Here is a 24,136-nt window from a genome sequence, read left to right on the forward strand (position 1 = left end):
CTTCCTCAGAGAGGTCCCAGTCATATCTCATTCTCTCAAGAGCCACGCATGTAGATTGAGGGATTCTGGGGTCGGGCGGAGTATCCGATCTTCTGACTGGGTTAGGAGATCCGGACACCGAGGCAAACAGTGAGGTGGACAGATGGACAGACTCAAGAAGTCGGAGTGCCACGTTCTCCTCGCCCAGTACGGGGCAATCAAGATCATGGTCAACCCTTCCGAGACGCATCCGTAACCACTCGAGTCTGAGGCCAAAGAGGCCAGAAGGATTCCCCCACCAAGAGACTGTTGTGGTCCGAAACCACTGACTCTTCAGAAGCGATTGTAGGGATCTCATGCACAACCTGGCCTCTGGCACCAGAACAATGCAGGAGGCCATACAAAGGAAGCTGCTGGTAGAGTGGCATGGTTCTGGAACAAGTCAACCATTTGTGTCAAGCTGACTGCTCTTGCCTCGGAAGGGAAGGCCTTACCCACACAGGTATCTAGGACTGCTCCGATGAAACTGGAGTCTCTGTACTGGTGTCATGTGGGACTTCTTTAAATTTAGGGAGAAGCTCAGCTAGTTCAGCGGCAAGCAGGTGTCCTCTAAATGGGACAAGACCTGCACTGCAGACTCCCCTCGGATCAGCCAGTCCATATTTGGAAATATGTGGAGCTCGGATCTCCTGAAGTGAGTCGCAACTACCGCCATGAGCTTGGTGAAGACAATTGGGCGGAGGTTAGACCAAAGGGAAGCATCTTGATCTGATAGTGCATATCTCCTATGGTGAACCTTAGGAACTTCCTGTGCTTTCGATGGATTGGCACATGCAAATAGGCGTCCTGTAGGTCTATCGACACCAGCCAGTCCTGTAGTACGAGAGCGTGCGTGGAGAACTCTGAACGCCACCATCCTGAATGTCTTTCCTCAAGAACTTTTTAAACGCTCTGAGGTCCAGAATGGGACTAAGACCTCCTCCCTTCTTGGGTCCCAGGAAATACCGGGAATACCAACCCAATCCGCTCAGCTCGGGACAGACCTCTTCTACGGCACCATTCAATTACAGGGCTCTCAGTTCTTCCTGGAGCTCCTGTCCTGGTTGGATTGGGGCTGGGGGCGGTCTTTTCACTGGTTTTTACAAATGGCAGAAAATAACCCCACTGAATGTGCTGAAGAGCCCAAGCATCGGAAGTAATTCCCTGCCAATGGAGCAAATACTCTGTCAACCGTCCTCCAACCGGTGCACTGTGAGAGGAGAAAATCAAAGCGGCTTCGGAGGCTGGGTTGCTCCCGCCGTGGATGCTGCCTGTTGGCCTCTAGAAGCCGCCTCTACCCCTTCAGGAGCGCAAGAAACGCTTCTGCCCTTGTCTGGCCGGTGGGAGTGGTGCTCTCCTGCCATAAGGAGCATATCTCCTGTAGGCCCGGGCCCTAGAGGTGAAGCTAAATGCAGGTTTGCCTGGCTGCACAGCTAGGCCCAAGGACTTTGCAGCGATTTTGGATTCCTTAAATTTTTCTAAGGAGTCGTCAGCTTTCTGGCCGAATACAAGATCGCCCTCGAAGGGCATGTCCAGAAGCTTGACTTGGACATTAGGCAAAAAAACAGAAGATTTTTAATAGGCCTGACTTCTTAGTGTTCTGGCTGACGCTAAAGATCGGCCCTCACAGTTGGCGATGTCCAGGCCCATTCACAGCTACTGTCCGGCCACCTCTCTCATCCTCCACTAGCAGTAGGAAGCCCTCGTGCATTTCTCCTTCTGGGACATACTGAGCAGTATGGGGAACAGCTGTTGGTGGGGAATATCTATCCAGATGAGGAATCTGGAAGAGGATGCAATCCATTAAATATTCTTTTTGACAGACAACAATGTGCAGCATACGCTTGCCTGAATTTTAACTCTAGACACAGTACCAACGATATCCAACAGCACGGTATAGATTCCCACTAACTATCACAAACGCAGACCATCTCCCTTTGATGGCATGCATAGGGCCCTAGGGAAGTTGGGGTGGTTGGGGATAGCCATACACTACTGTACCCAGGGGGGACTAGACAAGTCACCACTACAGGAGAGGTGGGGGTTGGCCATGGAACGCGGCCCAGTGTGGCAGAACACAAGGCATGGAGAGGGTGGGTGAGCCAACAGACCAAGTTCAGGAGGTAAAAGGAGAGTAGGCAGGACCAATGAAAAATAAGTGCCAGCAAGTACTGAAGGGAAAAAAGGGACTAGAGTGGCATAGGCAATTAAAAACCTGCAGTATTCATTAAAAGTGTGGCTGGATTTGTCCATGGCAAGATACCATGCCAGGGCGGTCCAACATGAAGATTTCTGTAAGTGGCCAAGGGCAAATTGGAGACAATGTTGGGCTACTGCACATCAGAAACACAGAGGCTATGCTGGTGTCTACATCCCCCTTTTTTGTGTCACTTGTCCTCCAAGGCCTTTGTTAGCACTACAAAATAAGAATCATTAAGCTATTTTGTTAGAAATAACACTGTTTGCCAAAAGAGACCGCTAATGATTCTCTTTAAACTCCTCTCCAGAATTAATGGGCAGGGTCCACCTCACAGAGCAAAACATCGTAAGAGAGACGTGTTTCCCAGTTGTGCTGAAGTGGCAGATCAAAGACTCAATCAAGTAGGCCAGGCACCATAGCAATTATTCAAAGGGGGCCAAGAGCACTGCAGCCCCTATGAAGTTGAAGCGTACTGGTATTTTCTTAATCTTTATATATTTTATTTTCACCAATGAAGTTTGCAATACAATCAGAAATAAACAAGCTTCATAAAAGTACAAACATGGTCACAAGATTGAGTCCAAAAGAGAGAAAAAGAAAAAAAACCATTTCATAAATAAGAAGAAAAGGTAGAACAAGAAAGAAAATTGAAGAGAGCAGAAAAGTTGAAGAGAAAGAAACAGAAGAATATCCAACAGTATCATTTGGTAGTACAATTTATAAATAATCACAAAACACATCCCCCCCCAATAACATGGCATGGTCTTGGCTAGCATAAGAGCAAATCAGAATACATTTCAGGGTAATAGTGAATTTGGACAAAACACACCAGCATATTGAGTCACCATGAGACTTTAACCATACACATTGAGAAAGATCTCCCATAAGTCCATAAACTTTTCAGTCTCTCCTTTCAGATTGCAAATTGCCTTTTCATAAGTGGAGATCGTAAGCAACTCATCCAACCACTCAGCGATGTAAAAAGAGCTGGACGACTTCCATGCACTAAATCATCTTTTTTGCAATCATACAGGCCCCGAGGAACCACATTTTCTTTCTAAAGTCAACATCCCGGTATTTTCGTAACATGGACCTTTAACAGTTTACTAAGAAAATATGAAGTGCATTCCAATTCATCAGTATGTTTTTTTCACTGCCATGGTTATCAACGTACCTTGATTTGCAAGCACAGCTCTTCCAAAGGAGTTCTCAAAATTTCTGGCAACTGATAATCATCCAATAGAGAATTTCGTAGACTGTTGTACAGATGGTAGCAGTAACCTGGCTGAACTCTATACAATTAAATAGACAGAATGTGCACAATTACTCTGTTTGATATAGGGGCCTGTTTTTCATGTTCAATTTAAGTCTGCATGTTTATTAGACCACAAAAATGAAAGTTCGTACATACATTTTTTTTATTTTTGTTTTTTTAGAATTTTATTATTGCACACAGGAACAGTACATACATATGCATACTTCACATCACTACATTGGCATACATTATACACAAACATCTCCCTCAAAGCCCACACTCACTTCATCAGCTTTGTCCGACAGATATTGTTTGAACCTTGTCCATAAATTTCTAGGCTTGGAATGGGGTAGCACCGTGGCGATATATAGTCCTTCTGTATCTTTTGTCCATGTCATATGCCTTTCCCAATCTGCTTTAGTTGGCGGGGTTACACTTTTCCACCTCATCAATATAGCTCTTTTGGCTATCAGAAGGCTTAAATTTAACAGTTTCATCCATATTGGATTCATTTTCCCGACCACCCCCAGCAAACAATTCCGCGGGGACCACTCAACCGGCTGTTCCGACATTTCATCCAATGCAGCACAAACCCCATCCCAGAAGGCATTCAACTTTATACATGATCATAACATATGATATAAATTGGCATTTTTCGCATCACATCTAGGGCAAGTTCCCTGGGTGTCTGGATAAATCTGTCTTGCTGGGGTGTAATGTATTCTATTTATTATTTTATAGTGAATACGTTTGTATCTAGAATTGCACGAAATCTGTTTGGTATGTACATACATTTTTACTTGTAAACCACCACAAATATTCTTACCTCCCAGCTCGACCTTTCCTTTGCTTGGCATTTGCGTGACTGACCCACTCAGCTGCCATTGTGCTAATACTGTTCTGTGTGTCATAGTGGGTTTCCTTTATTTTTCCACCATCAATTACATGAACCACATCATCTATGGTAATACTGAAAGAAAGGTCGGTAAAGGGGAGACACTGAGCTTAATTTGCGACAATGAATGCGGTTATTAAATCAAATATAATTCCAGTGAGCAATAAAAAATATACATTTACGTTCAACTAATGTTCTGTGTGGTGAACCGCCACCCCCCCCTTGTTTACCCCCCCTCAGTCTCCAAATCTTAGAAATATCGTCCAGGGTTCCAAATCTTTTTCAGGCCAAAGGAGCATACTGCATCTCGGCCCAGCTTCGTTAGCGACAACGACTCTGGATGTAACATCAGGAGCCGGTAAAATGGCTCAGGGGGTTAAACGCTTGTTGCTGTGATCTGTGTTTGATCTGCAGGTCGCAGGTTGGAATCCCGGCAAGGCCAATTCAGGCTTTCATCCTTCTGAGGTCAATAAATGAGTACCAATTTTGATTCAGTAATAATAGTAATGAATGTAAATGTGTCCTATGTAAAGCACTTTAAAGTAAAGCGCTATATTAAAATAATTATATTAGTAGTAGTAGTCATGGAGCCCCTGTGCCCTAGCTCTTTAGGTCCGCTCAGTTTTCCAACACTCGGGAGCGGAGGCACCACAAAACTGCAATCCACACTAGGAAATAGTTGGGAGGGCAAGGAGGAATCGCTGGAAGGAATAACAGCCATCAGAAAGAAAATTACAGAATGGAAGCGATTTGTTATTCTAGTGGAATCTTTCCTGCCACAGATTTCTCAACTTGGACATCTTAAGTAGTGTACAAACTGGAGGAGGGAGGAGGGAGGAGGGAGGAGGGAGGAGAGCAAGGACCCAGCGCCTACACTAGGAAACTCAGGAGCAGTGCTCGTCACAGCAGCATCCAGACCCGATAAGGGATCCACACTGGATGTTTGTCGAGTACGTTCAGAGCAGCCCATGCAGCAGCTTCACATCTATCTTTAACAGGGACACATTTTTGAAAGGGAGAGATAGCCGTCAGGTCTCTAGTACAGTTTTATTTAAACTGTGGGGTGTGCCCCCCTTTGGAACCATGCAAAGTTGGGGACGAATCCCTCAGCTTGAAGAAAAATTGACAGACGTTTTGTCGGCGGTGTTGCCTGCCTTTCAGTCCAGCACTCCTTTCAAGAAATAAGCACAGCGTGATGCTGCGTTTACTTCTTGAAAGGAGCACCCGACTGAAAAGCAAAATGAAAGGCTGGGCAGATCCGATAAACACTGATCACCGTTAATCAGCTCTCCGGCCTTCTTTTAGCCTGGTGCCTGCCTCCCTTTCGGAAATGTGCTGTAGAGAAAGTAAACGGTGTGAAAGAATCCAAACAGTTTGCTTTCTTTATCTGGAGTACACTTCTGAAAGGGAGGTAGGCGCTGTAACATCTCTCTGAAACATGTTTAAGAAGGATTGCTGTGGTATAAGGAGGATGTAAAAAATGTGAAAAAGAACAGGTCTGACACAAAAAGGGGTAAAGCAGAAGAGGGCAGGGCCATGATAAGACGCTATGAGGTAGGTGGAAAGAGGTCCAGGATAAGAGCGCGGGGAAAAAATAAGAAGGAAAACAAAAATGAGAGAATGGGGCCAGAGAGCGAGAGACAAAATAGTCAAATAGTAGAGGTGAGAGAGCAGAAGGAGAGTAAATGGTGTCCAAGAACAGGAAAGAGACAGCCATAGAATGGGGCAAGAAAGGGAGCGGAGAGAGAGAGAGAGACAAATAGGTTACTTACCCCTGGTAACATTATTTCGACGGGATGTTCCTCCCACATATTCCTCATCCTATGATATCTTCGTTTTCAGCTTCAGCTGCTTCGGAAACATTTTTCTCTCTCTGCAGAGGGCGCTGTGCATCGAGACGATCAACTATTGTCCCTCGAGGGCTTTCATCTCGGCTGACATCACCGTAGAGTACATATACCTAGCGCAGCGCCCGTTGGCTTCAGTTCTGTTTTTTCGCCACCCATATGCAGAATTACCGCCCTTGATAAGTACCTTTAAATTATCAGACATTAAAAGAGTGCAAGGTCTAAAGCTCGGAAATTCAACAGTGTGGTAATTGTTGGGAGGGCGATAAGAAATCCGTGGGAGGAACATCCAGTCGAAAGAATGTTTAGAGGGGTAAGTAACTTGTTATTCTAATGGATTGTGTCCTCCCATGTATTCCTCATCTTATGATAGGCTCCCAAAGTAGTATTAGGTTCCTTTGGAGGAGGAAGAATTGAGAGTTATTGTTTGTCCAGAATAGAATGTATAACTGCCTTCCCAAATCTTCCTTCATTGTTAGAAGTGTCTAAACAATATTTTGTGAACGTGTGGAAGGTGGACCAGGTAGCTGCCTCACAGATGTCCTTTATTTGCCATGCCCCTAGTGGAATCAGCCCTTAAACCTTCTGGGGGATCTTTCCCAGCTAGCCTGTAGAACTCTGAAATAGCCAGTATGATCCATCTGGATAGTGTATTTGGTAACTGACAGGCCTAGGTTGTGTCCTGTATAACCAATGAAAAGTTGGCTGTGCTGTCGCAACTTTGCCATACCTTAAATGTAAAAGCTTAGAGCTCTCCTGAACAAAATGGTTTTGTACGTTAGCAGCCTTAAAGGGCAGGAACGGAGTGGCTCGAAAGAAAACTTTAAAACCAAGTTAAGGTCCCAATTTGATATTTGGAATGGTGAAGGAGGAAACACATTTGTGAGTTCCTTAAAAAAAAATATTATCAATGGTATTTTGAAGTAGGATGCCTCTTCCACCTGAATATGGAAAGCGCTGCTAGATAACCCTTGAGTGTTCCAACCTGGAGAACCAGATTTGCCAAATGTAGTAGAAAAGAGAACACTGTAGGTGTATTGCATTGAAAAAGGTCCACATCCTTTTCCCTAAACCAGCTGCTGAACTTGTTCCAACGTCAGTGGTATAAAGATTTTGTTGCTGGCCTTCTGGCCAAAAGCAAAATCTCCATCCATTACGTCATACAGGAGTTCCCAATCCTTGTACCTCAGCCTCTCAGAAACCTAAAGGCGGAGTGTCTTGACCTCTTGATGGAGAACCCGACCCTCCTCTCGCGAGAGAAGGTCCTCTCTTTGTGGAAGACATATTGGAGGGCAGGTGGACATGTCCAGAAGGTCCGGGTACCACGTCTTCCTGGCCCAATCCAGGGCAATTAGGACCATGGATTTTCCGAACCTCTCTCAACCCCTGGATTACACGAGGAATGACAGGGACTGGAGGAAACGTGTACAGGAGTGGAAACTCCCAGTCCAATAGGAACTAGTCTCCTAGAGGTCCTCTTGGAGGAAATTCCCTGGAGCAGTACAGTTCACACTTACGGTTGACACTGGTCGCAAACAGACCCACTGGAGGGGTTCTCCAAAGAGTGATCTCTTGAAAGACTTTCTGAGCTAGTTCCCACTCGTGGGAGACTGTGCTCTGCCTGTTCAGAGCATCCACCGCTGTGTTCTCCTCTATGGCTAGGTGAACTGCCGATGGAGACTCCTTGAATGGCCCAGAACCAGAGCTGCATTGCTTCTCTGCACAGTGGTAGTGACACTGCGCCTCCTCTTTTGTTGAGGTAGTACATGGCCATTGTGTTGTCCGTCATTATCAAGATATTCTTTCCCTGTACAAATAACAGAAAGGCTTTCAGCGCTAGTCTGATTGCCCTCAGCTCTAAAAGGTTGATGTGTAGTTTGGACTACCATGGAGACCAACGAATGCCGATTGTCAGATCGTTGGTGTGGGCCCCCCCTGTCCCCTGTGAGTGAGGTGTCCGTGACTACTGTTATCTCCGGCCATGGTTGCCAAAAAGGTTCTCCTTTCAGAATGATTGAAGGGATTTCATTCTCAGGCGAGCCTCTGGCACCGACCAATGCAGGATGCCACGAGGCCGAGCAACCTCAAAAAGTCGAAGGCTGGAAGACCCTGGGCACTCTGAAATTTGATGACCATCTGCAAAATGTCTTGAGCCCTCACCTCGGGTGGCGCAGCATTTCCCAAGGATGCATCCAGGACTGCTTCAATGAACTGGAGTCTCCGAGATGTATCATGTGAGACTTCTTGTAATTGAGGGAGAAGCCCAGTCTGTGGAGAGACTCAGGTGATACTGAGATGTTCTTGGGCCTGTTGAGGTGAACGTGCCCTGATTAGCCAATCGTCCAGGTAGGGGTAGACGTGAATCCCACTCTCCTGAGACAAGCTGCCACCACTGCCATTAACTTGGTGAAAACCCTCGGATGGAGGTCAGTCCGAATGGCAGAACTCGAAACTGATAATGCGAACCGCCAATGGCGAACCTCAGGTACTTCCTGTGCTTGTGATGGATTGGCACATGAAAGTAAGCTTCCTGAAGGTCCAACGATAACATCCAATCATGGAGCTGGAGGGCCTGAAGGATCTGAGAAAGTGTGACCATCTTGAACTTTTCCTTCCTGAGTAACTTGTTCAAGTACCTCAAGACCAAGATAGGTCTCAGTCCTCCGTCGTCCTTGGGGATTAGGAAATAGGGAGTATACCATCCTTTATTCCTCTCCATCACAGGTAGTAATACCTTACCATTCCTTCAAATGCTGTGATAGTCTGCCTCCCACCGGGGTGTCATGAGTCAAGACCTCAGCATGGTTTTGAGGCGGCTTAAGCAGCGGCTGATGGTAAAGACACTGCTGGTTCCATCCGAGGAGTAGTAGAGAAAATACCTACCTCTCCAAGATGATCCGCTGGGGTGAAAAAACTGTGGCTGCCTGACTACTGCACTAAAGGACTTGGCTGCCGCCCGTCTGAGGTCTGCAGCTTTTTAAGGCTTTCATCAGCCTCATTTCCAAATAAATGGGAGCCGTCAAAGGGCATATTAAGGAGTCTGGATTGTACATCAGGTGCACATCCAGACTTCCTCAACCATGCAAATCTGCGCATGACAGTGCTTGCCACCATGGCCCTGCTGATGCTGTCAGTAGTGTCCACACCTGAATGCAAAGACTCGCACATGGCCTCCTTGCCATCCCTTATCAGGTTCATAAAGCTGTCTCTTTCTTCACCCTCAGGGATCTGATCAGCCGCCATCGCTATGCAGTCCCACAGGGTGAATGTAAACTTTGCAAGATCACATGTGGAATTAGCAGACTTTAAAGCCATGTTGCTGACAGAAAAGACTTTCTCTGCCCAAGAATCAAATGAGTTTTCAACCCTATCAGGAGGTATGGTTAGGTACGTCGCTTGCTTGGAGGCAGATGTAGTTGGTTGTACTACTAGGCTTTCCGGAGTTGAATGTATTGACAGGTAGCCAGGGTCGCTACTGGATGTCCTGTATTTCTTTGTCAGATTTGTTTTTACTGCCGAGCTGGACTCTGGAGCCTCCCAGTTTGCTGCAAGCCTTTCTTGCAGTGCCACATGGAACGGTAATATAGGGTCATATTGAGGACCTTTGTCCAATATGTCAGTCAAGTCGTCTTGTTGAAAAGCAGGTGCTGGTCTACTCCATCCCAGGAATTCCACCACTCTGGACATTAGGCTTCTGTAAGATGCATCTGCATGATCAGCTGGGTCTGGTTTCCTAAAATCTTGTTCTGTTGAGGTGTGTACCACACTAGCTGTTTGTAGGGTGTCATGTAGTTCCCTAACCCTGGTCTCTTCTGAAATGAAACATTTATGTATGTTAGTATTAGTATCGCGGGGGCTCTCGACAGCCCGAGCAAGATGCCCGTAGGCTGAAGGAGCTCCAGCGTTCGACGGCATGCAGAGCCGGATTCTATCCGTTCAAAACACACGAAGTGACAGAAGGAGGAGATCATATGAATCGGAACACCTATGGGAGAGATGAGCGAGGTTTCAGAGAAAAACGTGCACTCAAACAACTAGAACAGGCCATCTAGCGCTCAGGCAGCCAGTCATTAACGAAAGCAGGTCGCAAAGAGGCACGAAACCGGAGCACCAGTATCACAGGTCATGCCCGACCCGGACATCAAACAACAAGAGTAACAGGGGATACCAGGGATATCTCAATACTGTGACCTACCCCGGATAGAACGAAAAAATACTTAACAAAAAAGGTCAGAGTACTCTCTGTGTTTATATAGTGAGCATCAATGCAACCCATCCGTCTCTGAGCGCTCATTAAATCATGGCAAAGAAGATACAATATACAGCAACATGTCTTATTACAAACATTATGTTGGATAGAAGCAAATTGAATTCAATCCAGTCGACACACCAACACTATTAAATATAATTTATTAACATTTCTTTGAAGAAAAAAATTATTATCATAAAAAAACACACATCGTCAAAAGTGTTAATATTATTCAAAGTGTAAACCAGTCCCCTCAATTCATCCATGGGCTGGTACAATATAACATTCCCATCTTAAAACCACAAGACAACACACATCAACCATATCACATTCACTCACAAACCATTCATAAATTCATACACATATTACAAATAATTTTCATTATAAAAAATGATTGTACTAAAAAACAAGTTTAGCAATATAAGTCCAATATTCAATATGGATCATACACACTCACTAATGAGTCAGACTTAAATACTACAATCTGGTCCGACTCTAACTAGTTACACTTGAAACTGTTTATAATTAACAGTATATTCCCCAACCCGACATGTTTCTTTCTGTATAGGTTTAAATAAACAGAAATTCTTCAGGGGTATTATGGTCCCGTATGGTCAGGTGGATAGTAGATGGAGAACAATAGAACGGATAGACTGCACTGGAACCACTCACAGCAAGTTTCATGTAGTTGTCTCTATCCGTGCCGCCGAAGAAAAACACATAGGCCCAGTACTAGAATGCCCAAAATCGCTGCTTTAGATCAAACCTCAGCATCTAGGAGGGTGAGATACAGAACCAAATCTCTGGACAGATTGGACCCCATTTCGTTTCAATCAAACACCACCTCAATACGAAGGGTATGGAGCTCTCCGTTGTATGTATCAAATACATGCATACTAGTGGTGATCACCCCGGCAGCCAATGGCCGTAATCTGGTCAGTCGAGACCCGCGACTCTTGTATGTAACCTTCTGCTTGGAGTTACACGCGTTGGCTGCACCATGCCCGACCCGGCCCATTAATGGTGCGGACACAACGGCACACTGACACCTGACATGGCAGAGCGAGAGAATCAAATACCCAGCAAGGAAACACAAGCAAGCAGGAAAACTGGGGGACCGTTGCGTAGACGAGCAGGGCAGCGGATCACCGACACTGGCTTAGGTAAACCCAGTGAGAGGTTTTCTGACACCGCACCACCTCCTCAACAGACAGCAACCCAGATGTGGACGATCGATTAGCCCCTGCGGCGAGACAGACATCCCCTGCTGCACCCAGCCTCTGATACAACCTCGCATCGGCACCATGTGAGAAGGCAACCCCCGGGCCCCGAAAAAACAGGGCACTGGTACAGTTAGCCGTGACATGCCACGTGAACAACAAAGTAGGAGAGAACAGCCTCCTAACGGACACAGCCCCCGGCCACAGATGCAGCAAGGAGCCCGGGGCCGGGGTCTCACACAAGTAAGTCAGGCGCGCAGCGGGGGATCGGCGTAAGGACAAAAGTATGGCATCCATGCCCTTCCGGGCGCGCAGGGATGCAAGTGAAGGCTCATACACCATAAGGACACAAAGGGCAAAAAAGACACAACCATGCTACGGTGCCCACGCCCAGAAAGGGAAAAGCCCATAATACGCAGCCGCTCTATGGTGGTGCAGTCTGCCAACACGCAATAAAACAGAGGCCACTAACACATGACTTCCGTCCCGAAAGAAACTGAAATCAGAACATTGAAAGACCTCATACGCCAGACATCAGCCAGACCGTGGGAGGCTCATTTAGAAGGGAATCACTTCTTGGCTACCATGTAAGACATATCCCCAACCACAAGTCCAGAATATGTGAACCCGCGTCCTGAGGAACATTAGCGGATCAACCAGCGAAGAGGGACTCAAGATCCAGCACGTGGAACCGGCGCCAGGGTTAAACAAGAGGGAACCCAGAAAAGGGCGGTGGGACCAGTAAACACGCTCAGAGAACGACAAAAGAGATAATTAGACAAGGGAGCCTCAATCCTCCCAAAACGTAGAGAAACCCATAGAGACACCTACAGGGAATGCAAAGAGGCACAAAGAGGTGTGAGACCCACATAAGACTTGAAAAGTGTGTACCACGGCACAGGTATCCTACGGAGACCCCACCGTGAATATTCCGAAACATCTCAACCCACATCCACCCAATCTACCACCTGGACCCAGCACGGGATCCGAGCCGGAGAAGACACCACCCGCAGAGATAAACACGCACATCCAGCCTGCAACGCACTACGGGGAAAGAAGCAACCCGATATCCACCCAGTAAGCGTCAACTGCCCTGCACAACATCAGGGACAGAACAAGACAATGTCACAATCTGAGCCCCCATCCATAGCATAGCATAGCATAACAAAACGCAATGAGAAGCTATACCACGGGGAGCATGCAACAGACTGCTTACACACCAGATCTGAAAGGCAACACAGACGGTGCGCCATCTGGAAACCTACCGCAGCGATCTGCAAGAAATAGAACCGAAATGGATGTCCAATCACAACTGCAGGCCATATATTGGCCGAAATGAAACTAATCGGCCAGTGAAAAAACAAATACAAATACAATGGTTCAAGACATAAAAAAAGACCTCCAAGACGTATAAAACCAGATAATCAATTCCAGGCAGTTAGGACAACAGACAACGAACAGTGCATCAGTGCAGTGGAAGACAACCAGTCCACCATGGAAACAGAGCTGGATGGAGTAATACGTGAGTTACCAAGACTGGGGGAAAAGATCTAAGACCAGGAAAATAGGTCCCAAAGAAACAACCTTGGAGTGGTGGGAATACTAGAAAACACCAAAGGATCGGACCTAGAAAACTACATATACGACCCCTTGCAAAACAACTTACACCTACCAAAAGCCAGAGAGCTCGTCAAAAAAAAGAGTGCAACGGGCACCAATACCAGAAGCCAGCATCAAACGAACGCCTGAGGGTTATAACTATGAGAATGTTGAACTTCCAACATAAAGTGGCCATACTAAAAGCCTGTAGAGCCGCAATCCCACTTCGCATAGACGGCTCAGAAATCAAAATATTCAATGCCACAACCCCATATTCGAAGCACTCAAGACGACAAAATATAGACATTACCTAAAATTTCCGGCGACATGGTGTATTCAAATAGACAGACAATGGCACTCATTCGAAGACCTGGAATCGGCATGAGGGTCCTACAGCAACAAAACATAGTGAGGACGGAGCTGGAAAAAGTAACATCAGAAGAAATAAGCCCACACCTCTGCGCCCCAGCAAGAACAAAACGGGCCAAAAGGGAAATGTCAAAAAACAGGCAGGGGGCCTCAAGGATAGAACCCCGACATTAGGAAACACACTGGCCCATCTTGAGGGCGATCCGGCAAAGAACTTTGGCGAGGGTCAACATGTGAGAATCACAGAAAGAAAAAGAAATAAGAAGCAATGCTCTGCAAACCTCATACATGAACTCAATAATTGAGACAGGTCTCCAACCAACCAAGGGGTAGAAGGCAAACAAACAAAAAAAGGACGCAGAATGGAGCAACCTCCACCACGCACGTGCCATCTACCACCCCACGGACATTAATCAGACAATATATATGGGAACTGGAAGCGAACCAGAGGCTTGCATCCACCAACCACATATATGGGCTTCTAAGCCAAATACTGGGCTAGGGCCGGATGGTTGGCCCACACAATGTTACTGTTTACGGTTATGTTTAGGTCTACAGTTAGACCAAAGTTTTGTTATGGTGTGGGAGTTGGCCCACAGGCTGAATTTTATGAGAAGGGGGCAAGAGACACGCTCTAACCATATAGACGAACAGAAAGACCCTAGCGATCAATATCCCACGAGACCCCCTTGTAGAAAAATTATATGTTACTCAGTGTAGTGACTAACTTACTCTTAGTCCTTAGTCCCCCTTTCCTCCATACTGCATGGGCGTCCTTTCCAAGGGACGGGAGACGGAATCTTTATCACCAAAAAAAACTTCTTCCCCTTTAAATTTAGAGGCGCCCGGGGGTGCAGCCCAGGGAGCATGCGCTGCCCTGACTCCGCCCTCCAACGCCACACCTCAATCCCCATTGACGCGTTGACAATAGATTTAACATTGCCTAATGACACCTTTATTATTAGGGGGGTTGTTGGTGGGATGTATGGAAGAAAGGGGACTATGGACTAAGAGTATGTTAGTCACTACGGTAAGTAACTTATAATTACTCTTACGTCCCATCCCCTTTCCTCCATACTGCATGGGTGATTACAATTGAATGTAGCCCCAGGGTCGAGAGGAGATACTTCCTTAAGCAAATGGGTTTGTGAGAACTGCCTGTCCGAAAGCCGCGTCAGTTCTAGAGCCGGCATCCTAACAGTAATGCTTGCAGAAAGCCGAGGGAGAGGCCCAAGTGGCCGTCATGCTTATGACTTGCCAAGGGACATGGCACTGGAATGCAATGGCAGCTGCTTGGCCCTGACTGCGTGGGCGTGCATGTTGGACGGAAGCTGCTTGTGCTGGCCCTCGTACACCTCTTTGATGGCCGAGACCATCCAGCAGGATATGGACGCCTTAGAGGCCTGCTAGCCTGGTCTTGAGCCCCCGAAAGTGACAAACAGGGCGTCCGATCTGCAGAAGCCCTTGGTCCTGTCCAAGTAAAATTCCAGAGCATGCCTGACATCCAGACAGTGCACACTCTCTGTGCTTTGTCCTTGGGATCAGGGAAGAACATCGGAAGGACTATTTCCTCGTTCAAATGAAATGCAGATGGAACCTTGGCCCGAAATGCTGGGTGCGTCCGCATGACTACCTTGTCCCTGTGATAGGTGGTATATGGTTCAGAAGCGACCAGTGCCTGAATCTCGCGGACTCTGCGAGCCGAGGTAAGATTGACTAGTAAGGCCGTCTTGATGGTGAACAGCCTAATGTCCACGCACGCCATTGGCTCGAATGGTTTCAGCGCCAGGGCACCCAAGACTATATTCAGGTCCCGCACGGGGTGCGGTCTCTAGACGGGTAGGTAGAGCCTCGCAAGACCGCTCAGGTGTTTGACGATAGGGTTGGAGGATGGAAAAAATGCCTTCCTCCGAGGTCCTGTAAGCCCCGATGGCTGCAAGGTATGTACAGCAGGTGTCGATCTGTACGCCCAAATGGACGAGGTGCGCCGAAAAGGAGAGCACGTTGTCCAGATTGCATGGCAGAGGGTCAATTTCCTTGTAGTCTGCCCAGTGGCAGAATCTGGTCCATTTGCTCTTGTACCGGGCCCTGGTGGCTTTGCTCCTGGCGGCCTGTATTATCTCCAGATTGCCTTGCAAGAGGCTAAGGTGCCAAAGCGTTACCTGCTCAGGTACCATGCTGTGAGGGCTAGTTTCCCTGGCGCGGGGTGGATGATCCTGCCCCCCTGCAGTGCCAGAAGATGTGCTGGGCCCATCGGGAGGTGTATCGTGGGCACCTCCGAGAGGCTGAGGAGCTCCGAAAACCATGGTCTGGCCGGCCACCATGGAGCAATCAGAATGATGAGAAGTCGGTGTGACTCCTTGATCTTGCAAATTACCCTATGGATCAGGGGAGTGGGCGGAAAGGCGTAGGCCATCATGCCAGTCCATTGGAGGTGAAATGCATTGCCCAGAGAGCCGGGGCCCTGACCCTCCCAGGATGCGAACTGGGGGCGCTTCTTGTTGTGCCATGTCGCAAAGAGATCCACTTGGGGGTGACACCACCTGTTAAAGATCTCCTGAATAACGAGGTTGTTTAGCTGCCACTCGCAATTGTCCGCTCGCAGTTTGCTGGGCCTGTCCACCTCCAGGATGGATTCCCCCGGCAGGTGGACTGCCGAGAGGTAGATTTCGTTTTCCAAGGCCCATTCCCACATGCTGATCGCCAGTCTGCACAGCGGAGGGGATCTGGTGCCTCCCTGCTTGTTGACGTAGTACATGCTGGTCGAGTTGTCTGTCTGGATGAGGACAACCTTGCCCTTGAGAAGTGGTAGGAATGCTCTGAGCGCTAGCCAGATGGCGCTCAGCTCCAACCAATTGATGCGGTATTCCTGCTCCTGTCGAGTCCAGGTGCTGTGGACCGAGAGATCGTCCAGGGTGGCACCTCAGCCCTCGAGCAAGGAGTCTGTGGTGATGTTGGCCTATGGAGAAGGCGGCCGGAAGGGCTTGCCCGTCCGTAGGTTGCAGTCCCTGGACCACCAAGTTAGGTCCGGGTTGAGAGATGGAGGAACGTTGATCATTTTGGATTGAGAGCCCTGCTCCTGACTCCATGAGACCGCGAAGTGCAGCTGAATCCTTCCCATCCTTGGTCTTGTGTGCGGGACGGCTAGCAGAACCGCCGCTAGTAGACCCAGGAGATGTTGATACCACCAAGCAGCACTCTGTTGAGGAAGTGGACGGTGGCCCTCTTGATGGCCGAGATCTTGTCTTGCGACGGGAAGACCCTCTTGGAGCATGTGTTCCAAATGAGATCTAGGAACGTCAGAGTCTGCGTAGGGAGCAGCTGTGACTTCTTGAGGTTGAGCAAGAAGCACAGGTCGTGCAGTGTGTTCATAAGGGCATGGGAGGAGTGGTGAACCGCCTCCGGAGATGTAGCCCTGACGAGCCAGTTGTCGAGGTATGGATAGATGTGGAGGCCCTGCTCTCTGAGGAGGGCCGCTACAGCATTCATGAGTCTGGTAAAGACCCTGGGGGCCAAGCTGAGGCCAAACGGGAGGACCTTGTATTGGAAATGGTAGCCCATGATCCTGAACCGTAGGAAAGAATGATGGGGTTGCCAAATCAGGACGTGTAGGTACGCGTCCTTCAGGTCTAGGGAGCACATCCAGTCTCCCTTGTCCAATGTCTCCACTATAAAAGCTGGCGTAACCTTCTTGAATTTTTGCAGGGGTATGGAGAGGTTGAGGGGAAAGGTCCAGCACAACTCTCAGGCCCGGCTGCTGGTTCTTTTGGATGGCGAAAATCCTGGAGTAGAAGCCAAGGCCTCGCTGGGAGGCTGGAACTTCCTCCACTGCCTGGCTCTCTACGAGCGATCAGATCACCACCAAAGGAGTTGCTGTCCCAAACTGTGGGAGTGGAGTGGAGGGGAGGAGGGAGGAGAAGCTGCGATGGGAAGGTGGTACCCCGTGGATACTATGGAGATGATCCAGGGGTCCGCAAAGTTCTGGCACCAAAGTTGTGCATAGAGAGCAAGCCTGACCCCACCGGAGACACGTGGACCCGAACGGGCGTGTCATGCCTTCTTTCCCTCGGAGGCTAAGGCGGGGGACTGGAAAAAGCCCTTACTCCCCCCCCCACACCCCTCTTTTTGTTGTTTGCACCGGTTCTGAGACGGCGAGCGGTCCGGCTGCCTGGATCTGCGTTCCTGGAAGCCGCGGAACCCCCCATATGTACGACCCTTCTTTGCTGAGATTAAGTGTGATTTGAGCGTGGTCTTTGTAAGAATGGATAAAGACTTTGCTGTCTGTGAGCTGCTGTTCTTTTTGTGCAGCTCTTCATCCATAGAGGAGTGGAAGAGCCCCCCCCCTCCGAACAGTAGATCTAGAATGCGCTCCTGGACGTCCTGGTTGAATTTCGTCGCCCGGAGCCAGGCTGTTTGCCTCTTGTCCGTGGCAATGCAGATGGCACGGCCTGAGGTATCGATATGCGCCACTGTGGATTCCACGAGGTCATGTGCCACAAGCTTGGCCTCCGCTAGCCCCGCCTTATAGCGTGATTGATATTGGGTGGGGAGTTCCGGGAGGAAGTCTGCAATTTCCCGTCATAACCGTTGGTTGGCGGCAGCCAGAATGGCATCTGCGTTGGCCTGACAGAGGTGCAAGGAGGCGTTGGAGTAGATCTTCTTGCCGTAAGCCTGCAAGATCTTCTCCTCTTTGCCTAGCAGCATCGCAGAGGAGGCGGCTGAGGACGACTGAGGCTTGGAGTAAAGTGATGCCGCAGCGATCACTGAGGAGTGTGGCTGAGGATGGGTCGAGAGCAAGAGTGTGTCCCCCTCCATCTGCCTGTACTTGGCGTCCAGGCGTCGGTTGACCGGCTGGACTGAGTGGGGCTTGAGCAAACCCTTCTTGGCCAGGGAAACTATATCGGCTTCCAGTGGAATCCCTGTGTTGGCAGAGGGGCATCTTGTGAGGACTTCAGCCAGAACTCCCTCTGCCGGCTGTTCGACCTCGGGCTGAGGGAGGCCCAGGTGCTCCGCCAGGCCAGTAAGACATTCATGGAAGGCCCTGGCTGAGGATGGCGTGTCCGGATCCTCCTCCTCGTCCGTATCCTGCGGATCTGGAGGATATTGTGGAGGAGATGGGGTAAATGGTACCAGAGGCTGGGGTACAGAGACCACAGCTGGAGGTTGCAGAGTTGGCTATGGAGCCGGAGGAGGCGGCTGCACTGGGGCTAGGGGGCCCGATGGAGGCGTCTGTGGTGCCGCTAGCAATCTGGGGAGGACTTCCCCGACTGCGTCTGTTATAACCCCCATCTGAGGAGACCTCATGAGGCCGAGGAATTGATCAAAGAGCACCTCCGCACTGGCCCAAGAGGTGGCAGGGGGTAACGACGGGGTAGCGAGGAACTGCTGGAGCCGCTGCGTATGCAGTCCGTATGGACGCATGGGAAAGTTACCCTGTGCAAATGAAGGGTAGACTGTAGGCCACGTACCTAGTTGCGACCAGTCCCACCTTGACAATCTTTCTTCGCCAAATTTGTGGAATGGCATCGGATGGGCGCCCCCGTCTGGCGCAGCGGGCATTTTGTCGAGCTGCCTGCCACGTGCCTGCCACGTGTTGCCCAGCCCGCTGGGTCCAGCCTCATCCAAGACTATCGCTTGTGGATCACGAGGCCTACCCTGCTCCTGGGGTCTTGGCCCGGTAGGTGTGACACCCTCGACCCGGGGGTTGGTAGAGCTGCGTTTAGACACCCCCTTGGACGTATTGCTGGTACTAGGGTGTAGCCGCTTAGACGTATTGCCGGTGTTGGGGCGTACCCCTCGGCCATTGTGCCGGTAAAAGGGCGTAGCCCCGGTACAAGAACCTTCCGGTCTCTCGACAGCGCCCTCCACCTGGCTAGTCTGTTCTTCAGTGCCTTTGAGGACAGAGAGTCACACGCCCAACATGATTGCCAACTGTGGTCTGGACCAAGGCAACGTAGGCAGAGGGCGTGGGGGTCTGAAGTTGAGAAGAGCCCGTTACAGGATGGACACCTGCTGAACCCTGTAGAAGTCGACATGCGCCGGGGAGGAACGTGACGCCTGAAGATCGAGTACCTGAATGATAGAAAAGAAAGTAGAAGAATCTGCGTGTGGAATTACATGTCCGAAGCCAAACCCAAAAGCGCTGGTGAATTCAGCCCGTTCCCGTCGAAGCGGAAAAAGGGGACTGGGGTGTGGCGCCTGAGGGCGGAGTCAGGGCAGCGCATGCTCCCTGGTCCGCGACTCCAAATTTAAAGGAGAAGGTGTTTTTCTGGTGAAAAAGGTTCTGTATCCCGTCCCTTGGAAGGGATGCCCATACAGTATAGAGGAATGGGGACATGACATAAGATTAAAATAGCTTTTATATCCCTTCCACTGTAAGCTGCTCAGAAACCTTTTGACAGGGGGCTCAGGACTCCTTAACTCGGCCTCACCACTCCTCGATTTCATAAATAACATTGCCAGTACATATATTGCATCACTGTGCCTCGTACCTCAATCTCCCCTCTGCCCAACAAGCTCAGCAGCCGCGGAGCAAGAATCCATAAGGATGCTTAATGGAAGGCACGTATTGAAAGCAATAGGCTGACAGTGCACAACAAAGCACTAAGACATGCCTAACTATCATCACAACCTCAAGTTGTCGTACCACCAGCAGAGAACCAACAGAAACTGCAATAGACCACGTTCATAGCAGGGTAGTATGGGAGGGCGATGAGGAATCTGTGTGAGAAGAATCAATAGAAAGAATACCAGTAAGTAATTTCTCCTTCAATGGATTTTATTCTCTAGCAGAATCCTCATCCGATAGACTCCCAAAGCATAACAGACTGCAGAGGAAGGATAAAAGCATTCAGACAACAAAAGTCTGCAACACTGCTCTGCCGAATCAAGTGTTAGAGCCACGAGACTCATCCAAGCAAAAATGCTTAGTGAAATTTGGAACAACGACCATGTCACTACTCGATATAGCCCTCTCACTGGCACACCCCTTTGCAATGCAGAGGATGTTGCCACGCCCCTGGTGGAATGCGATCTGAAGCCTGGTGGCAATTCCTTTTCAGCTTTTTGGTAGTACTCTGCAATGCAGTAAATTATCCAGAGGGAAATTGCCTGCTTGGACACTGCCAGACCTTTTCCTAGATAGTGACAAGGACACAAAGAGTTGGTCATCATGCCTAAACTCTACTGTCCTGGCCAAGTAGAAATGGAGAGCCCTCTTCGGGTCCAGCCTGTGAAGCCTATCCTCATCCTTAGAAGGGTGAGGTGAAGGAAAGAACACTGGTAGGTCAATGCTCTGAAAGAAGTGGAACTCCAATACCACCTTTAGCAGAAATTTAGGTCGGACTCTAAGAGAAGCCTTCTCTTCGAAGAAAGTAGGTAAGGCATTCTGCAAGATAGAGCCTGAAGGTTGCTCACGCTCCTTGCAGATACTATCACCATTTCTGTCTGGAGGGTGAGTTACCTAACAAAGCAAGAATGCATCGGCTCGAACGGAGCCACAATAAAAAAAGTCAGCACCAGATTGCGGTTCCAATCAAGAACCAAAACCGGTTTGGGCAGAAACTGATTTACAATGCCCTTCAGAAATGTAGTCATTACTGGATTTGTAAAAAAAGATCCCTTATCAGGAGACCTCTTGAACACAAAGCCGCCGAGTATCCGTTGACTGTGCCTATCTGAAGGCACAAAGACAGAAGGAGTTCTATCAGTGTGGTGGTGTTGGGGCATGCAATATACTTCATCCTGCGCTATTTACACAACTATCTCAAACTTTCTCCACCTGCGCGCCTAAAGGGATCTAGGTGGTCTGTGGTTTTCTGAAAGGTCCCAGTCATCAAACCTCATCCTCTCAAGAGCCAGGCATGTAGGTTAAGTGACTCTGGGTCCGGGTGGAGCACCAGACCTTCTGACTGGTATAGGAGGTTCGGCCTCCGAGGAAGCCGGTGATCAGATGGCCATTTCCAGAAGCTCCGAGTACCAAATTATCCTTGCCCATTCTGGGACGATCAAGATCATGGTGGTTCGTAACCTGAACCTCATGAGAACCCACTTGATGACAGGAATCGTCGGAAACGCATAATGGAGGTCAAAGGCCAACTCCTCCAAAAACGCACCCACGAGTGCACCCCTCATCAGCAATTCCCTCGAGCAGAACTGTCTGCACTTTGCGTTGGCGTACATGGTAAACAGATGCACTGTAAGGGTACCCCTTAGAGCGAAGATCTCTTCCAGAATTTCCTGGCACCTTTCACACTTGTGTGAGACCAAGCACTCTGCCAGCTCAGAGCATCCACCAGCCTGTTCTCTCCAGGTAGATGGGCTGCTGAAGGGGAGATCTCCTTCTCCAGCAACCAGAACCACAGTTGCAAAGCTTCCGCACACCTCCTTGCTTGTTGAGGCATTGTATGGAAATTGTGTTGTCTGTCAGAATGAAAACATGTTTCCCCATGAGGGAAGGTGCAAAGGCCATCAGGAATAGCCCGATCGCCCTCAACTCCAGCCTGTGATGTGCTACCGGAGTTCCATTGGGGACCAAAGGCAGTTCATCTGCAGTGAGCGCCCAATCCCTTTGGACACATCTGTGACCAGTTGGGCCTGGGGCCACGGTGGCCAAAAGGGTTCCCCACAATCATGCTCTCTCTGCTGGCCCACCAAGAGAGGGTGTTGGCTACCGACCTCGAAACCCTGAGACTGTCCTTCATGGAGACAAAGTATTGGGACCATTCATCCCTCAGCAGCCACTGATGGGAATCTGGCCTCTGGCACCAGAAAAATGCAGGAAGCCATGAGACCTAAAAGACAGAGGAAGGAAGCCGCTGGTAGACTGTTGTGGGTCTGGAAAAGCTCGACCTTCTGTCTGTCCCTAGAGACCCTCTCCTCGTGGGTGGCAGGGAGGAGGAAGTGGGGAGTTTGTCCAGGAATGTCCTGATGAACTAAAGCTTCACATGTGACTTCTGGGGAGTTCAGGCAGAAGTCTAAACAGTGACGCAGCTAACAGGTTTCCTCGAGCTGCATCAATACCTGCTCTGGAGACCTTCCTTGGATCAACTAGCCATCCAAGTATGGGAATATGTGGACACCAGTCCACGTTAGGTGGCCACCATCAAGGCCATCAGTTTGGTGAAAACCCTAGGTGCAGAGGTAAAGCAAAGGGAGCACCTTGAATTGATAGTGCATGTAGCTGATGACATATCTCAGGAACGGCCTTTGCTTCCGATGGGTCGGCACATGGAAATAAGCTTCCTGAAGTTCCAGCAACACCAACCAGTTCTGGAGCTGTAGAGGGTGGCAAATTTCTTTCAAAGTCACCATCCTGAACTTGTACTTCTACTTCCTCAGGAACTTGCTCAAGGCTCTGAAGTCTAGGATGTGACGAATTCTCCTCCTTTCTTGGGTCCCAGAAAGTATTGAGAGTACCAAACCAATCCTCTCTGCTCAGGTGGCACCTTAATAACAGGGGCCTTTAGTGCTTTATGGAGCTCCTGTTACGGTTGTTGTGGAGGGGGTGGGGGCCGGTCTTGAGTTCTCTTCAGAAAGGGTAGACATTATCCCCACCCGACGAGCTGAAAGGTTCAGGTGTTTGAAGTCATCTCCTTCCACCTTTCCCAGTGCTCAGACATTCTCACTCTAACTGGAGAAACGTACGGGGAGAACACAAAGTGGCTTAGCTGGGCCGCCATTTCCTGCCGACCCTTAAAGGCCCCTCTACCCAGTCCGGGATGCGAGAAACATCTCTGCCTGTCTTGCTGGAGCTGTGCCTTTGTTCCAAACGGGACATACCACCTGTAACTTCTGCTTCTAGAGGAGAAATCAAAGGATTGCTTGGCCTGCTGTTGCACAGCTAGGCCCAATGACTTAGCAGCAAACTTAGAGTCATTACATTTCTCCAAAGAATTGTCGGCTTTCGGGCCGAACAGGTGCTCACTGTCAAACGCCATATCCAGATGCTTGGCTTAGACGCTGGGTGAGAACCCTGAACTGTAGAGGTAAGCTGACCTCAGCACTGTGGGCATCCCCATGGCATGGCCAAAGCAATCTGCAGTGTACAGGCCCACCTGCAGCGCTCGACATGCCACCACCTAGTCATCATCAGTCAAACTCAAAAAGCTACCCTCACCCCTCCAACAAGCAGGTGATCTGCAGCTACTGCTTTAATCCTCCAAATCACATGTGAGTATTTAGATAAGGTGCAGGAGTTATTGATTGCCTTCAGGGCCATACTCCCCAACGCAAAGATTTACTTGGCCAGGGCATCAGTTTTCTTGGACTCCCAGCCTAGAGCTCACTCTGGCAGCTTTTACCACCAAACCGTCTGGTGTGTGGTGATACAAAAGGAATGGTAGGTCTCCCCTAGTCGGGTTTATACTTTTTAGTAAGTTTAGCATCCACATCTGGCGTGGAACATGGTCTCCGCCATAGTGTACCAATGGGGTCCGATACGGCCACAAGAGTAATGCCCTCTCTCTTCGTGGATGTCTGCCAAG

General features: G+C 49.1%; 1 protein-coding gene across 2 annotated transcripts in view; it reads right to left on the minus strand.

The window, feature by feature from the left end:
* The window catches only part of DHX36 (DEAH-box helicase 36), a 1,119,030-nt gene that overhangs the window by 603,607 nt on the left and 491,287 nt on the right, over positions 1-24,136 (minus strand). For both annotated transcript variants that reach the window (XM_069618410.1, XM_069618409.1), the window contains exons 15-16: positions 4,300-4,443; positions 3,393-3,510 (exon numbers count right to left, since the gene is read on the minus strand). In XM_069618410.1, the coding sequence (XP_069474511.1) occupies positions 3,393-3,510; positions 4,300-4,443 (262 nt within the window). The remainder of the gene's footprint in view (positions 1-3,392; positions 3,511-4,299; positions 4,444-24,136) is intronic.

This window comes from Ambystoma mexicanum, chromosome 10, assembly GCF_040938575.1.
Source record: "Ambystoma mexicanum isolate Mex_15411 chromosome 10, UKY_AmexF1_1, whole genome shotgun sequence".
Lineage (NCBI taxonomy): Eukaryota > Metazoa > Chordata > Amphibia > Caudata > Ambystomatidae > Ambystoma > Ambystoma mexicanum.